General features: G+C 41.7%; 2 protein-coding genes across 6 annotated transcripts in view; both read right to left on the reverse strand.

Annotated features, from left to right (window-relative positions):
- st3gal3b (ST3 beta-galactoside alpha-2,3-sialyltransferase 3b) overlaps positions 1-3,628 on the reverse strand; it is a 47,738-nt gene extending 44,110 nt beyond the window's left edge. For 2 of the 3 annotated variants that reach the window (XM_019875048.1, XM_019875047.1), the window contains exons 1-2: positions 3,556-3,628; positions 2,499-2,537 (exon numbers count right to left, since the gene is read on the reverse strand). In XM_019875048.1, the coding sequence (XP_019730607.1) occupies positions 2,499-2,531 (33 nt within the window). In that variant the 5' untranslated portion in view covers positions 2,532-2,537; positions 3,556-3,628. The remainder of the gene's footprint in view (positions 1-2,498; positions 2,538-3,555) is intronic. The other variant, XM_019875045.1, reaches the window with a different exon arrangement.
- Positions 3,629-5,211: 1,583 nt separating this feature from the next.
- LOC109518926 (lysine-specific demethylase 4A-like) lies at positions 5,212-17,653 on the reverse strand. 3 transcript variants are annotated; one of them, XM_019875113.1, is made up of 22 exons: positions 17,471-17,653; positions 17,059-17,234; positions 16,844-16,958; positions 15,561-15,754; positions 15,408-15,457; positions 15,213-15,316; positions 14,988-15,125; positions 14,540-14,763; positions 13,795-13,958; positions 13,083-13,675; positions 11,995-12,109; positions 11,647-11,834; positions 11,096-11,306; positions 10,830-10,909; positions 10,131-10,186; positions 9,116-9,224; positions 8,026-8,217; positions 7,686-7,856; positions 7,486-7,605; positions 7,009-7,101; positions 6,772-6,914; positions 5,212-5,631 (listed from the first exon to the last, which is right to left on the reverse strand). In XM_019875113.1, exons 1-21 carry the CDS (start codon positions 17,651-17,653, stop codon positions 6,777-6,779), a joined length of 3,414 nt encoding a protein of 1,137 aa, XP_019730672.1. In that variant the 3' UTR covers positions 5,212-5,631; positions 6,772-6,776. The 3 variants fall into 3 exon arrangements, with proteins under 3 accessions (XP_019730672.1, XP_019730673.1, XP_019730671.1); XM_019875114.1 differs by lacking the exon at positions 5,212-5,631 and having other exon boundaries at positions 5,865-6,914; positions 11,647-11,822; XM_019875112.1 differs by lacking the exon at positions 5,212-5,631 and having other exon boundaries at positions 5,865-6,914.
- Between the last annotated feature and the right edge of the window lie 648 nt (positions 17,654-18,301).

Here is an 18,301-nt window from a genome sequence, read left to right on the forward strand (position 1 = left end):
ACACACACACACACACACACACACACACACATTTATTTATTTATTTATTTATTTATTCCGGAATTTTCAGAAAAGTCCACTTTCATCTCTGCTACTAGAAGCAATTTAGGAACATTTTTAACAGCAAATTTGTTTTTCAAACCTTCGCGTACACTTTTTTCCCCAAATGTGAGGTTGGTATTCTGGATCGCCACAGAAACATTTCTCGACAGGCGGCATATGGCGAGCCACAGCCAAGGCAACCTTTCTGATCTTGGTAGTCCAAACCATGTACACGTACTGGTTTATTATGTCTAAACACTCATCTGACGCGGTGCCAGTTTGTTTGGCTCTCGCTCGTCAAACAGGACTTAATTCACATGACAACCTGAAATCTAGGATGTGGGTACAACACGCCCCCACCATTGTGTGAGCACATCTAAACTCGCACAATCTCTCGGCTTAGTCAGATATGTGCGTCTCCACCGCTACCACCCCCCCCCCGCCCCCACCCAGGTGCGCCTTTTGGTATACGAATGTCTTTTGTGTCCGCAGCAGACTGACACCACTCAGTTACACGGCTCATGTTACTTTATGCATTTGATGTTTGATTTGCAAGTGCATCATTAGATTTGGGTTTGGTTTAACAAAGCGTATTCACTAAATACACAACAGTACACTTTATTTGACACCTAAATGTTATATAGCCATAAGCAGCTGCGCGCATTTCACTTTTTTTTTTCCTTCAAAATTGAATGTCGAGATTCAAAGCACAAGATTTTGCTGTCAAAGATTCACCAGCAAATCTGGAAAAAAAAAAGGTTTCGCTGTGTAGGAAAAATTCCAGGTGGTTCTGATGTAAGACGAGACCAAAAATAAATAACTTGGAATTTTCTTTTCATTATTAGCATTTTTTTTTAAAAATCCTGTCGAGAGGGAAAGTAAAAGTAATTGAAATGTGGCAGCAAAAGTGTACACACCCTCTTATAACTTGAATGTGGACATACAGTGCCCACTCAGTTTAAAAATGATTTATCTTGGGTCTTTTTTATGAGTATTATTATTATTTTTTGTACATCAAAAACCTGGAATTTGAACAGGGGTGTGCAGACTTTTTACATCCATCGTATGGGCTTGCAAGAATCTTCCCGCATGTTCTAGGTTCGGTGAGGTCCCTAAATTGTGAATCTGAGTGTGAAATATCTATGTTTAAAAAAAGAAAAGTTGATCAAAAAACATTACCCAATCATAAAAATGCCATTATTCCATTATACTATTGATGACGATGCTCTATTTCTAGAGCGAGATTTTTATTTATTTTTTTTTTGTGCGCACACTCGTCGAGACAAGTTGCTGCGTGAATAACAGGAAACGCACTCTTCCTCAGTGAAACACGATCGTCTCAAGGGCAGATGAACCGATTCTGAAATCTAACACCTGTCAGAGCGTAACAGTAGCCTTGCTGCGTACGGCTGCTTAGTCCAGGTCAAAGTTTTGTTGAGGGGACTCACAATCATGACCACGGCTAGCTACAATAGTGGCTAAGGTTGCGTTGTTAATAGATGGAGCTATGCTAAAGGGTATACAATACAATACAGCTTTATTTATATCGCACTGTCACAACCGCTGTAGCAGTAACAAATCGCTTTTCAAAACATTTAAAATACTACGTTCAATAAATCAGAATATTGATCCATATATAAGGCGCGCCGGATTATAAGGCGCACTGACGGCTTTTGAGAAAACTGAATGCTTTTAGGTATGCTTTATAGCGCGTAAAATACGGTACTTTCCTATTATCCAGGGCTCTCTGTGCCATCTAATGGCATAACAAAAGTGAATTTTAACAAAGTGATATTTAATAGGCTCTATGAGGGAGGTCCTTGGACAAATGTTCGGAGACAAAACCTCCTCACAGTGCAAGTGACATTGTGTATACTACAACAGTACTCTCATCCGACTTCCTGTTGCTGCCACCTCAGTAAGTAACCGAAGAGTCCCCCCCAAGGGCTTTGGGTCTTCATCACATGACAGATGGAGCCCACAATCATCGGAGCTATATTGCGTCGGCAAGAATGCAATCGGCCATGGGGGGGAAAGCATCACAATGATATTAAAGCCATATTGAAAAAGGCACTAATGGTTTATTGTGATGCAGTGACGCTGATGACCCAAATCTTTGATCTTAAGCTTCCTGCTGCTGCTGCTGCTGTGCTTTACAGGTCACGGAATTTTCTCTGGCTGGCTCCAAGGGATTAGGAATGTGAACTACTTGAGTAAATGTCAGCTATTTCTGCAAAGAGATCACCGGGCTTAGCCTTGTATGAGTACTGTATTATTTTTACTTGGAGTGCAGAATATGTCTCCAAAATGTGTCTGGTTTTTTTTGGGGGGGGTGGGGGGGAACAAATATCAAGGTGATAAAAAGACATTTGAAATCAGCATCACAAATACATTGGGGGACATATAAAGCCATCTCTGGTGAAAATTCACGGTTGACTAGTGTCATTATTACTTACGCGTTTTAACCGTTCCGTGCCTTCTTCTGTCATTGATTGCTGGAAACAGAGAGGACATGTTAACTCATTGACTCTTACTGGTTGACTTGAGTGTGCGGTCGAACAGTGAACTCGCCGGACTTATCTTATTTAGACATGGAACTCCAAATAAGTCACAGAACATTGATTTGAGGTAAGGTCTCGTTCAACAGGGTCAATAAAATCACCCAAGACAGTTTGTCAGCTAGCTTTGCCGTGCAAAAAGAATGTTTAATTTGGGAATGTTTGGGCTCAACAATGTGCCTGCCAAGATACAGTATCACCGGGGTTACAGATAAAGTCCCCAAACAAAAACAGGAATTATTTTGGAGCCAACAGGAATCAAAGTCCTTGAGAGTGCCTCAAGTCTGCTTCCTGGCCCGTTGCCGTGACGATTGTCTTTGATTATTTTTATTTTTTATTGATTAATTGAATTAGGCAAAAATCTTGTTGTAACAAGTGTGCAATGACAATAAAGTATTCATTCATTCATTCATTCATAGACTCATAATTTGAACATTCAGAGGGCATATGATTGCCCCTTATCTTACACATCCATTCTAAAACAAAATCATCATTTTTACTTCCTCATACTGAAGATATTGCAGAAATCAGCAAAGGCGTGTCACAATAAGGCATTGTTCTGCAGCCACTTTCCTGATTTACTTTCGAAGATTGCAGTCCTCTCATGTTATCTCTTCAACTCACAACACTTGAGTTCAAATTCACGTTAAAGGTGTGTTTTCTTTTGTTCTGTTGTTCCAATTGTTTGTATCACCAACATTCTGTTGAGCTACAACTGTAAGACCAGGGGTGTCAAACTCATTTTCACCAAGGGCCACATCAGCAAAAGGGCCAGATGTAACTTATAATTGTAACTTAATATCAATGAATGCAATGTAAAATCGATGTAACTACTCCTTAATGTAATTTGTTTCTTTTCTTCAAGGCTAGCTTGAGCGTACTTACCCCGGCAGGTTGTGTGCAGATTACAGTATACTCTTTGACAACTGACAGTTTCTGAACATAAAAGACATATCGGTCATTTTCCTTGTGAAGCACAAACACGTCTTCTCCTTGGCATCAACTCTTCTTACCCTTGATATTTTGGGATCATTATTTTCTCCTGACTCATGAATATTGATGTGGAAACATCGTCACGCATCGTTGTGAGTCACAAAGTGGACAGGCGTTGTGGGAAATGTAGTTTTTGGTCAAAGCACACTTTGAAACAATTTTTGGACATTCAGGCTTTTCAAGCTCTCGGAGCCCACATAAAATGACGAGGGGTGGGGGGCACATCTGGCCCGCGAGCCAGGAGTTGTAGATTAGTTAGAAAGTCTTAAAGTCTCCCGCAAAATGTCTTCACATAGTCGGTGATTATTTTTACCATTAATAATAGCAATGCATCCAGACCCTGAAGTAGCATAGCAGTCCCAAACCATGAAACCACCTGCTCCATACTTCACAGTTGAGAAGAGGTTTTCATGGTGGTGTTCTATGCGATATGTGTTCCTTCCAAACCTACCCACCCTCATGATGTCCTCCAATGCTCTTATTGTAGATTTGTCAACAAAGATGTTAGCAAGCGGTGGAGAATTCTGGAAGCCACTAGCCGATACTCAAGTATTTTTCTCCACCTCAATAAGGCACCTGCGTGCTCATGGGAAGGAGACCACTGTCAGGGAGAGCAGCAGCAGTGCTGTACCTTCTCCATTCATAGACAAACCGTCCTAGCACGGACTTCTGAGCATTCAAGGTTTTCAGATACTTTAGTGACCTTTTCCATCTTGAAACAAGCGAATAATTATTAATATTTCAAAATCTGTAGGTAATGGGGGAGGGAGCTCTGTTGTGTGAGGCATGGTTTACATTGGTTAATGCTAATGCTAGAAACCTCAAAACTGGTAGGCATTTCCCCGAGGGCAAGGCATCTTGAACCAACACCTCTAATCTCTCTGGGCTTCAGGGTGACTTTTGGCAAAAACATTAGCCTAATGATTCACAGATTTCTTCCAGTCTGCATTATAAATGTTTAACAAAACATTAATGGTTTGTGTGGCGTTAGACTGCTTGTCTGATGCGATTTATCAGATGAAGATCAGATCACATTGAATGACTAAGTTATGTTTAGAATTCGAAACAGTTCGCATAGCTTTTCTTGCAACCGTATTTACTTTTGCAACACCTGAAAGCCTCAACCAAACACTTCTATCCTGAAAAACAAGGACATCCGGTGGAAGGGGGCGGGGGGTGCTCTTGGAGGGGTGGGGGTGGGGTATTTGAGTTAACTGCTGTCTTGGCTTCCACAGTTAAAACACTCCTCACAACACACACCAGCACACCTAGACTCTAATTATACAAATGCCACAACAGCTCCGCAAGGGCTAATACCCTCACGCTAAAACTAGCGCCACTTGACATGAGCAGCCAAGTGAACAGTCATCAACTCCCTGTCGCTCTTTCGATGTCCTGGATTATCACACTGATGATTTACGAGACTATAAAGAGGGATTTATCAGTTAGGATGTGTGGTGATAGTAGATAGTGGTTATAGTAAATGCTTCTGTGTGTACTGTATAATTTATTGCACAGTTTGTAGACGCTACAGAACGCCATTATGTACATGCAGGAAGCAGTGGTGTGTCTTGAAACGAACTTGTCTTTTTTACCTTTCACTCATTATGACAAAAACTGGTCATGTGGAAAAGTTGGAAACCATCATATGAAGCTAGCAGATCTAAATTTACATCACGGGATGAAATTAACCCTCCATAAAGTGTTGCCTTCGGGGATGGATGGTCTGACAACAGCTTCCCTTATGCAACTAAGCAATTCTTTCAAATGGATTTATTTTGACCAATCCATCGTTGCAGGATGGTGCACAAGTGGTTGGCATGTATGTCCGCCTCACAGTCCCTGTGCTTTGGGTTTACATCGCGGCGCTTGGGATTACCTCTGAATTGCGGTGTTTGGGATTACCTCTGAATTCCAAAACACCAAACACAGCTCACTTGTTTTCTGGATTTGGTCATGTGATATTCACAAACTGAGCCCGTTGGCACTTGTGAAGCCATTTTCAGTCAACAGCACGTGGCAGAATGGCTGCCCCAACCTGAACCCAGAGATGGATAAAAATGGGTGGATTTTTCTGCTTAATTCTTATTCCGCAAACGGAATATTAATCAGAATACTGTGTTTAGACTAGTGGGTGCACATAGGGCAGATTATTGTAGAGAACATTGTTAACTCTGTTGGGAGGGGGGGCACATGTTATCTCCTTTGACATAAAAATCATGCTGAATTCTAATAATGTAATTCATCTGAATCACTGACACACAACTGTAGTTTTCTTATCCCAAATTTTACTGAAACAGTCGAGGCTTTACAAAGACAGAATTAATGGTACCTTCACTCGAGACCAAATGGTGACCAATCGCTAAGCGTTACAAGGTATTATTTGTACTTACAGCAGTTAATCGAAACTGAATCCTCACCATATTGTTCATTTTGGGACTAGATCTCTAAAGCTAGCATTCACCAGACAAAAAGAATACAAGTTTAGCTCTTCAACGGCCACATGGCCTCATTGGGAGGTGATTTCCAGGGAAATTGATCCCCCCGCAAAAAACAAACAAAAAAAAGCTGTAAAGCTGTTAACAGTGTGTTTGAAAACCTGCAATTTTTATAATAAATATAAATACATCTGAGGTCTTGTACAGATAGCGAAAAGGACAAAAATAGTTCATTTCATCAAACTGACTTCAGCCACATAAGTTATTTTTCAAAATAGCCAAAATAATCCGTAATCTTATCGGGGAGAAATTGGAGGGGCAATTTCAGGCTTGATGACAGTCTCCAAGTGTAATGTGACGAGTCAGACAGTTCCAGGACTGATTCAGTATATGCTCGGCACCTGTTAAGTTCATATCACTCTCTTTAAAAGTCATAAGTGAATGACTGAAATGAATATCACAAAATGAGAAAATGGCTTCTGGGCTGCGTATAGCGGACATGGAGGGAGGGGGGGGGGGGAATCTTGCCTCAATAAGTACTGAAACTTTTGAACTACTTGATTGCTGGCTGCTACCCTCCCTACCCCGTCAGAATAAATTAAGATAAGGAAATATACAGACCACACTATGAAAGCGTGTTATTCAGAGTACAAAGTTTTTTTAAGTCCCAGCCGTACTTCATAAATATGACGCCTGGCAGGCCGTGAAAGCAATTGAGGGAGTGGGAAGATAGGACGAACCGACGTCACTCCATGATGGCCCGATAAACAACAGGCTCGATGTAGTCCTCTCTGTAACGAGAGTTGATGACCCGTTGTCGTTTGGAGTTCTGTTTGACGTCGTCCTGCGAGAAGAGCTCAAAGCGCATGTCCGACGCCACCGACTGCGGAGGGAAGGGAGAAAAAAAATAAAATAAAAAAAACTTTATCGGGTTCAAACTGGTACGTGACACGCGTTCCAAAAGGAGTGGGACATACCAGTCGCGACTTGACCCGTTTGGGCAGATCTTCATCTAAGGTGTACACATCTTCGCGCTTGACAGAAATTTGGGATTCATCTTCAAATTCCACCTGAAAGGTAGGAGACACGCACGTCAAGTGACCTTTTCAGCAAACTGACCGGATATAGTTGAACATACATACTTATATATACACACATATACATACACACATATAGAGACACAAACACACACCTATATATACACTTATACACATACACCTATACATACCTAGCAAAATAACACATATATGCCTATACTTATATCTACATTTTTTTCCCGTAATTGTCCAATTAATCAGTTATCAGAATTTTTTCCTGCCAAATAATGCAATTAGTGTCAGCCCCCCAAAAAACAAAAAAAAATTAAATCAAAAATCCACATCGGTCCAGCCCTGACAAATAAGCTCCACGTAATGTGATGAGGAAACACACATGCTGCAATATTATTGTCCTACCAGGTACATAGGAATAGAGTGGGACGCCACAAACTTGGCGCCGTACAACAACCCGTCAGTCCATCGCACTGACACTGCAGCACCCTCTGCAGGCGGCCCAAGTCGCGCACAGTCCCGATTCTGGCGTGAAAGAAAAGTGAACCGTCAAGACAGACTGATGCGACGGGGGCACGGCCAAATGATGTGTGACCGTTACGGACCTCGATGTCCTCTGGGAAGAGGTTGTCGCTGTACGAGCCGTCGTCAAAGACCACCTCGTAGAAGGTGGCGGTGGTCAGTCCCACCACATCGCTGTGGTAGTAACGACCGTTTCGGTATTTACAGATCACCCTCTGTCCCACAGACAGCTCTCGCATGGAGTCCTTATTACGCTGTGGAGCACAACAGGATGTTCGTCTTAAAAAACAACTCACTCCATTTGGGCCAGGATTAGCTTCATTGCTCAAAAGTGCATATTTTACAAGAGAAGAAAACAAATAGTGAAAATGCAGTGATCCCCATACATAACATTGATGCTAATTGGCAGCTTTGGGCGGTTACCTCAACGATAGCGTTCGCTCTGTGCCGGTGACACGTGATAAAGACAATGAACGGCCAGTCATCCGGGTGCATGAGGACACCCGCGGCCTGTGCGCAGCTGGGGTGGAACGCCGTGGAGCAGCGTCCGTGGGAGCACTGGACGCAGCAGCCCGTCGACTCCCTCTTCATCCGTTTCCTGCAGAAAACGCATTTCTGCCAAAGACAAAGAGTCACAGCAAGCAGAAGTGTCGAGGTGAAAGGTTTGAAGCCGTGGGGTAAAGAAAAGGGAAGTGCAAGGGGAAGGAAAGGAGGAGAAAGGAAACAAGCGTGTGAGAAAAAAAAAAAGAGGAGGTTCAAGGGGAGTCTTAGACCCGGACACACACAATAACATTAAACAGCTTCCTTCCAAAGTGAGACGGACTCCATATGCACTTTTTATTACACTATGATACAATTTAGAAGCCTGACTAAGGCTCCTCTGAGATTAAGAACAAGGACAATGGAGACACGGCTGACTATTGAATCCTTCTCAGATATTTACTTGCTACATGACTCATACAAACATGAAGAAAATGTGCACGTCTTGGGACTGAAATAATTTGATTATAAAAAAAGTTTGAAACTACATTTCTGCCTCAAAGCTTAACGGAGACTAATTTTGCCACACGGATTAATATTACTGCACTTGCAAGCGTCACTCTGCATAGAAATAAGTCGGCGAGCCAGGAAAAAATAGTCCATTTAAAAAAAAAAAAAAAAAATTGCTGACACCCACGTCACTCACCAGTAGACTAAAATACTTGCAGTTCACATGTGTTCACATATTGTGTGTTTTACTTTTTTTTTTTTAATCTATTACTCGATTAATCGATTCATGGGCTAACTGGTTCAATATTTGTTTCTCAAACATCTTCAATAGCTGCAGCCCAAACTTTCAGCAAATTACTCCAAGGGAGGAGAATGACTTTGTGAAACCGGTTGTCAACTTTTTATCCGTTTCGAAAAGTTGTTGGCATTTTGATCACTTGGTCCCCCACGCACTTTCAATTTTATGATGCGGGGGGGGAAATCATTCATGGATCTGCACGCTCTCAAGGGTTGGGACTCTTACCAGTCTGAAGCGAGGCAGTGGGATTGCAGACAGATCGATGGGACGCCGCTCTGTGATGTTTACAAAGCGGGCTTCGAGCACAGTGACGGCGCACAGCACATGAACCCACCTGCCAGTCGGACAAATATGACACTGACTCAAGACAAACAGAACAATGTCCAGGGTGCAATATTCCGCAACATCCTTTCATTATTTAGACAAGCAGACGTTGTTCAGTTAGTTTTCAAGGGTTGTTTTTACGACAATGACTCCTGGCACTTTTACACAAAATGGAGAAAATATTTTAGACTCAAATAAAACAACACAATATGTTACATCCCTTCTAAAATAACTGCAGTGTATTATTATTTTTTTTTACATTTTAAAAATTGTGTAGTTTGGAGGGAGGGAATGCAGATCAGTTTCCAAAAAAACACTCCTGTGTGAAAGACCAAGAGACATAGGTTGCATGTGCACTAGGGTGAAAGTAGATCTTTAGTTGAGAACCCCTTTTTTTTTTTTTTTTTTTTTTAAATTTTAACCTCAACTACTTGCTATGGACTGAAAACAACGTACAATGCGCGTACTACTAAGCATTAATGTACAAGCGCATATCATACTATGAAATAAGCACCGACAGCCGATCTTAGAAAAAAGAAAAAAACGACAATCCATGCTCACTTTGGAGTTACGCGACATGAGGCTATGAGGTGGGAGGTGAACGGCACTGAACAGCCCACTTTCATTAGCAATTAAAATGGCAGATATGAATGTGGGGGCTATGTTGAGGCAATTCCTCACCCTTTGACAGAAAATAAACTGCAGCCCCAGGCTGTGTCAGAAGGCCACACTGCATCATTTCTATTCCAGGCTTGGCTTAATCACTTATGTGTCTTTAAAATCCCACGAACGAGCAAACACGTCAGGTCAAATACTTTAGTTTAGTACAACCGAATCACAAGGGCAGAATTGCAGTTTTGGGCGAATCTCAAGCACCAAAGTGTCACGCTGACGGCGATTGCTGGAAATAACGTACTTGTCATTGTTGGCTCTCTGCAAAGCTCCACCTCGGAGGGAACACAGACAGCAATCCTGGTGCGAGAAAAAGTGGGTTGAATCTGTTAAGAACTGAAGCCAAAAGCCATACAAATAAGACCCATTCAACGATTGAAATTAAAAAAAATAATAATAATTGTTTGGCTCACAGATTCAAAAAGAACATTTAGATATGCGACTGTAGTTAAAATCTCATTCCCAGTGCGTTGAAAGACACACGCTGTACTGCCCACTGGTGGACAAATATGTTCATTAGTGTGTATCTATTGGGCAACATTTCCAGACTGTAGCACAAAAATGAAGCAGTAATGCTGATAACAACAAATGAGATATAGCTCGAAAAGAAAATGAGGAACAATGTATTCCACTAACAATAACAAACAAAGGAAGGGAACACTCCCAGCAGGACAAAAATGGAGGCGAATGGCCAAGTTTACATTTGAAGTGACAAAAACAAAAAGTGCTGGAATGTTGTTATGACTCATTTTGGGTAGATTACTGTGATTTTTTTTTTTTTTTTTGTAAACGAACTAGGCAGTGATTTAACCTGAAGTGAGCAGTATGATGATGTTTCTTTGAGACCATCACGCGAGTCCATGTGGAACCTCACTGTGTTGAAGTGAATCTGATCTACCTAACAACCACCGACAATAAATAATTGAAAGCCCGGTGCACCGACCTCAAAGGTAGCATCAGCTTTGCAGCGAGCACACAGCCAGTCATCCTGCTCTGCTTCGTCTCGAGTTACACCGTAGCAACCTGAGCCAGACAAGAACACGTTTTTTTTCCTCCTCCATTACATTTCATTTTTTAGTATGGGGGGGGGGGGCAGACTATATGCATTTTCCTCTAATGTCTTATCAGGAATTATTGACTTGGGGTATGACATAGCCTCGAAGAAAAAGTGAAGTGGAGGGGAGAATTTTTTTTTTTTTAACAACTTACTGGTGTGCACACGGACGCAGCATTGAGAACAGCTGACCAGCCGGCTGGTGCCGTCCTCTGTGATGTGAGGGTTGGACAGCTGGCCTTCCTCGCTATCAGTGATCTTGTTGGTGTGCGTGTTGAAACACATTTCAGGGATGAGGGGTTTGGACCACTGGTGACCTTGGCGGTTCACCAACGTCACAGTGGATCTGCCGTCGCTGGCCTCTGACTAAAGAAGAACATGTCCGTTTTCTTGTTAAGACCAGATTGCTTCGTTTTGACTGACTTTGTTGTTTATGAAGTAAAATACTGTATATTGGCATTGCTACAACAATTAAAGAAAACATTTGCAAACATTTTTATTGGTATTTTTTTTATTTTGTGGGTCTGGAACGTATTCCGTTTCATTCAACAAGGAAGAAGATATGGGACTTTGTGATTGGATATTCAAGTGTCAATCTACAGAATATAATGCGCTTGACTCCAATGTCTGGTTGATATTCTAGACTGGAATGACCGTGTTGAAAAACAAAAGGAAACTGATAAAGGGTTAAGACAATCCAGCTCACCTGATGATGTGTGTAGAAAAGCAGGCAAATGGAGCAGTAAGGAGCCTGTTCACCCATTCTCTTATTGTACTCCCACTCCACCTGAGGGTTTAAAGGCCGACACTGCCACAGCTGCCTTAGTGGCTTCGCCCACTCCTCTTTCTCTTCTTGCTGCACCTCCACATCCTGATACGTGTCTGCAGAGTACACTAAAGATATTTAAAAAAAGTGCTCTCTGTTGCAGCCTGTTAAGCACACTGTCGAGTGACTGAACGTCATCAGCAGGAGAAACAGAGACTGCGAGATTCAGAGAATTGCATTGACGAGTCCGTTCTTATAAATGTTCACGACTCGTGACATTTGGCTTACCGTCATCACTGTATGTCTCTCGGAAGAGAGGGTGGTGGCGTGGAAGTTTTCGGAGCACTTCTTGTTGCTGTTGCTTGGTGACCACTGACATGCAGTAGGACTGCTCTTCTGACACCTGGTGGTGAAATTATATTTAGCAAGGCGAAACCTCAATTCCGATGGTCCTTGTCCTCTTTCAGGAGAGTCTAAGGCCAGTCACTGACAGAGCACATCGCGACAACTCTTCGGACTCAATTAACCAAAAAGCATCTAGTGCGGGGGTGCCATGCAACACGCAAGCACGGGAGAAAATGCAAACTCCACACAAGAAGGCGGAGCAAAGAATCCAACGCCAAATCTTAGAACTGCAAGTCACTTATACTTATAGTCAACGATTTATCCAAAAATAGGCTTCAAGCTGAAGTGGAAGTCAAGTCCAAAGTGTTCTTTCTAATAATACGTTCTGCGTGGTATTTGGCAAGACAGGACCAAATGGAAACCTACTGAGATGGATTTAAAAAAATGACAGATTAACTCATTCACTCCCAAAGACGTTTTTAAACGTCTTTTCAGACTTGGTCCAGAATTGGCTGGTACTGAATGAGTTAAACGATTATTAAAATAACCAGTCGCTGCAGTCCTAAAATATATGATAGTGTGCCATTTTTGTATTATTATTTTTGTATTATTATATTTATTTATTATTATCATCATTACCATTATTTATTTATTTATTTTAATCACATTTCCAACATTTGAATGGGCAAAGATCTTTTATGGTATGAACAGGGTCAAGCATTGAATTTAACTCTTATTTCAAGGCAGCACTGTATCTTCGTGTTCGGCCACGGAGTCAATTTGTGAATCATTCCAAGCTCTTGAGAAAAGCATGCAAATGAGAACGCCGGTATAGAGCCACCATCATATTCATTTTGTCAAGAACCAACATGAGTCCATAAAACCCCCATCTTGATTTTTAAAAAAGAAATAGTGGAGCTTACAGCTGTTTTCGTTTTGCATACAAGTCCAGAGGAAAAAATAGTGCACAAAGCAAGAAGCCAATTCAGCTGTTGTTGCCTTTGAGGTCGAAATGAAACATGAATACAGACCTTTCTTTTGTTTTGGTTCTTCAGCATCTCCATTTTGTCAACCTGGGGGGGCTGCGTGACGCAGGTGGGCTCAGCGTTGGCCTCCAACACTGCATCCTGAACATCCATAACACCTGCCGGGTGGTCCTCCTCCACAGAATGTTCCGTTTGCATGAGTTCCACATTGCCGAGAGAGAGTCGAGATTCCGGCGTGGACTCTGTGCTTGCGCTGCCCGGTGCCTGAGACGCAGCCAGCGTGGGGGCTCCTGCGACCGGGAAATGACGGGGCTGATGTTCCCTGGCGTAGCTGTGCACCTGCAGCATCGTGTGAACCTGCTGTTTTTCTCGCGGGTAATTGTGCACTTGCAGGATGTCTTTTTGAGTGAGAGTCCGATGGAAGAGCAGGCTGGCCACGCCCATTTTACGGGAAGGCTGACCCGTGGCGGTCGTCCATGTTGCCGTCGCTGACAGATGACCGTTTTGGGAATGAGATGAGAATGCGGGCGGCCGAGTCTTGGTGTAGTGAGGCGTGTGTCCTGAATCGCTCGTGTTTAAGCGGTGGAACGGATCTATCAAGGTGAGCTTTGTGGGCGTCACAACCAACTTTGGTGGGCCTGTCAATAAAATCAATGTTTCATCAGTAAAAGGGGGTGGCAAACATGACAATTGTTCAAGAAAAGATCAAGCAGAGGTCAGTGCCGACGAGTGGCAGCGCACAAGTAAATAACAATACCTTTATTTCGCTTGCCATCTTGTGGTGTCATACGTGGTGGCAAAAGATTAAGTCTTGGCCGCTTTGCATACAGCGTGGTTTCCTCATCGATATCTTTCGAAACAACCTCGTCGGGCAGCTGCAAACACACTCGGTGTCTCTTGGTCTCGATTCTTTGCAGTGGACTAAAGAAAGAAAAATTGAGACATGTTGAGGAGACTTGGAGGGGAAAAAAAAGCTGATCATTCTGATTAAAGGTCAGACATGACCCCAAGATTTGTATTTCAATTGTGTTTAATTTACTGAAATCTAAAGCAGGCATCAACTACCAGAATGGAATCCTGACAATCTCTTGGTAATCCCTTCTGCATATTCGACTGTATTCCAAACAAAATGAACACGATCAGATCAAGTATACACTTTACCACTCCCAGATGCGGACACAGTGGCACAGATGCCCCCTGTGTGAATTAAACTTTTTTTACGGGCATTTTTTTTGCCCGCCAAAACCCGTAACAGTTGCATAAGTACAAATTTTGCTGCCCATATCTTTCATAACTTCTGATTTCAACATCGATTTGTATTTACATAAATATGTACATAATATATAAATGCAGGGTAGGTGGTTTACACGTAATACTATGAGCGGGTGACACTTTGTGATTTTTACAGCCATTGTGGCCTGCAACGAAAATAAGTTTGACAACCCTGCTAAATAAAGCCGACTGATTTGAATTTGGATCTTCACTAATGTGACGTGACAAACCTCTTTCGCTCCACATCATCCCGACCGCTATCGATGGAACACCTGCTATTATCGTAGATGATATTAAAAGAATCGCCCAGGAATTCCTTGGCCTCTGGGGTGGGCCTGGAGTGGTCGATGGGCGCCACGTCTCGCCCTGCCAGCCACTGCTCATAACGATCTGGCTGGAATTTCTTGACAAACACGTCCATTGAAATCTTCACCATGTCCTTGCGGCATGAGCACTGACAGAGAAAAGCACATGAACAGCATGCAATTTTTTTTTTTTTTTTTAAAACAATAAATTACCCGTAGCAGACTTTTCAAACATACTAAAAACATATTTGGATGTGCAAAATCGGCAATTTTGCAAGGGCCACAAAAGATGAACCACAATACAGACTGAAATTCTCGACCGAAAGCTCAAATGAATTGGGAGTATTTGACTGAACAGTTGACAAATTCTCACCAAAACTGCTTGCTTGCCATATTCAATCCACCGCTGTGTGGCAAAGTTGGTGGATTCGGCACAGTTGAACCCGTGGTTGAAGCCAGCATGATAAGCATAGGGAAAAGTCACCATGAACTCACCGGCATATTGGGTAATCTAACGGATGAGGGGGGGGAAAAAAAGACAAGTCAAACGATTGGGTCGGTTTCGATCTTGGTAAAATGAAATGAGCCATTTGGGGACCTTTTCAAATGGAATGCCGTATTTCTTCAGGATTGAAGGTGAAATCAACGTCATCTTGTGCCTCAAAAAGGCCTCGCAGGTTTGTGCGCTGCCAGAAAAGAAACCTACAGCAGACAGATGCTGACTGTTAGAACCGATAATTGTCAAATCACTTGGATGTAAAACGTTTTGATTAATATTCCACTGATGTCGTACCTTGAGCCAGACGCTCAAATCTTCTCCCGTGCTCTGGGGGGACACAGTACCTGCAGACATTCAAAATGTGTCTTGTCATTTCAGATTCAATAGTACTTTCAAGAAGCAACATTTATTACAAGCTTTTTTAAAATTTATTTTTTAATCATCTACCAGGATTTGGGCTCCCCGAAGTGCAAGTAATTAATGCTGTAGAGGTCCATGTCTTCAGTGTGCCATGCAAAAGTGGTCTTCCACATCCCAAAATACAAGTAGGGTGTATTCACACCCTCAATTGTGATGCCACTTTCAGATTCCACCGTGTCCAAAATGGTATTTAGATGACAAATGTTCCACTCTTTGACATCCTGGAAGAGCACAGATGGGAATTAAGAAAAGATAAACAACAACATGTTAGCATCACACCATCTGTTTTGGGTGCATCCAGGGCATGGGAAAGTATTCGCATCACTTCACTTTTTTTTGTTTTGTTACAACCTCATTCTAACATCAATTTTAAAATATGAATTTTCTCTGCTCAAAATTTTACACACAACACCCCATAACAAAAATGTGAATTTTGGTGGGAAATCTTTTGAAAATTAAAAAAAAAAACAAAAAAAACCCCAAAACAAGACCTTAATATTGAGCTCAGGCGCAAAATGTTTCCATTGACCATCCTTGAGAGGTTCCTCCAGCTAAATGGAAGTTTCACTGTGATGAATTCAGTGAATCTGTCTCTCTATGTAAGGTGACAGTGTTTGTCAGAGCAAAATTTAAGTATGAAGTGTTAAAAAACCTGCGTCAACCTCCAAGATAAAAATGGGCTCGAGGCACAAATCTGAAGAAGGGTGCAGAAAAATTTCTTCTGCTTTGAAGGTTCCAATGAACACAGTGGAAAGGTTAGGGAAAGATGGCCAATTGACAATGGCCAATGTCAACTGGCGAGCCAGGGGAAATGAAATGATATACTTAACATAATCGGCAAAGCCTAAACTGTCAAATGCTGATAGCCTCACAACTGTTTGAAAGAAAGAAGTGTATGGTGACTGTATTGGAACATTTTACATATTGTTGGCCGCTCACAGCCGTATGTTCATTAGCAGGTAGCGATCTCATTAGCAATCTCAGGCAGGAGATTATAACAGCATTATAACAGCAAGTGATGTATTGGGAAGTTTCTCTTTGAACATGTAAGTGCATTCCCTTTTATGTGTTAAAATCAATCCTTTGTTCTCGCCCTTTGAGTTGCAATACTAGAACAATAGTTCATCCATTTTTTTTTAATCTTCAGTTGACACTAATCCTATTTTATTTTGAAATAATTGTTAATGATGTAGCACCTCTGAGTTTAATGTACATTTTGACTTTAATTGTTTGCATGTGTATTCTATTGCCCTCTATTTAACAGAACAGAAAGTGACTTTTGAAAGACCCCATATATCAGATCAACTCACTGGATTGTAGAGACTGCCGCCGACATCGGCCCCATATATAGGAGGATTAAATGTTACATTCTTCCAGTACTTTCTTTCCAGTTCATCAAAATCATCATAGTGAGGGCTACAGAACCTGCAAAAATGGACAAAAGAAATGTAATTAAAAAAAAAAACAACAACAAAAAAAAAAAAAACAACTATGACGTTTACAACATCTAATTTGCTTGACATACTTGTCACTGTTTGCAAGCTTGCGGAACTCTTGAACGGTCATTGACTTCTTCTGAATGTTGTACTGAGTGAAAAGGCCCGACTGGCCTGTCACCACCTGCTGAATGGGTGCAGGAATCACCAAATCGTCTATATCATCATATGAATGTCTGGGCTTCCATTCCTTTGGGGGGACCACCTAGAAGTCGGGTGGGGAAAGACGTTAGGGGATATTACTGGCTTGTCGTCCAAGAAGAGTTATTTGCCCTAAAATGTTGTATTTGGTGAGCTGCTTTTTGATTGTTTTTGCACACTATGCCAGATTCCAAAAACACTATTAAGGAGACAAAACCAGTGTGACACCATTGCATAAAAATCAGCACTGTCACTTCAAGTATAATTGTGACAAGAAATTGTTCAGCATCAAGCACATACTTTGGCCAGGCCTGCTCTGTGCGCTCCCTGTGACTCCATGTAGGCGACATAGCGGCTGAAATCCTTGAACTCCTCAACGGTGGGGTAAAACGTCATGATCCCCTTGGAGGTATTGTTTTGAGGAGCCGCGTCTGACGCCATCCCAAATTTGATGGCAAATTCTGCAGATTGTGAAAAGGGCATGAAAATATCGGAAAAAACGGGGTTGATCTGGTGTCATTTCATTGTCCTGTCCGATCATCGAAGTCTGTTGACCGCTTTTTAGTTTACTGTCCCTCACATAGGATTAAAATAGAGCACAATGCTTCTTAATCATTTTCTGTTACATTCCGCCCAAGAAGAAGACAACATTTCACACACACCAAACTCTCTGCCGCGACTTGAAATAGTATAATTTGTCTAAAAAAAATGGTCTAAAAACATCTCAGCAAAACACTGTATCCTTATTTACATGAAGAGAGGAAAAAAGTCACACTTCCAGATTTCAGATACAAATTCAGGTTTCACACTCAGAAAAACAATCAACAAGGTAATCATTTCAGCATTTATACTCTTAGTGACATTTTTGGTCAACACTGTCTTCAGTAATGATAAAAGGGGCACAGTGGACATTTTTGGGGGGCACGAAGAAAATTTAAGGGTGCACTTGAATCACAAATTGACTAACAATGTAAATTTTCACATTTGTACTCCTTTGCACTAGATTATTAATGGGAAGTGCGGAGCAGAGATTGTCAGAAACAAAACAAAAAATATGGAAGAATTGAAAAACAAATCAGCAAATGTATTATTCACACATGTGCGAGCCGATGAAAAAATGAACTTGAACTG

This window comes from Hippocampus comes, unplaced genomic scaffold (genome assembly GCF_001891065.2).
Source record: "Hippocampus comes isolate QL1 unplaced genomic scaffold, H_comes_QL1_v1.1 scaffold20, whole genome shotgun sequence".
In the NCBI taxonomy this organism is placed as follows: Eukaryota; Metazoa; Chordata; class Actinopteri; order Syngnathiformes; family Syngnathidae; genus Hippocampus; species Hippocampus comes.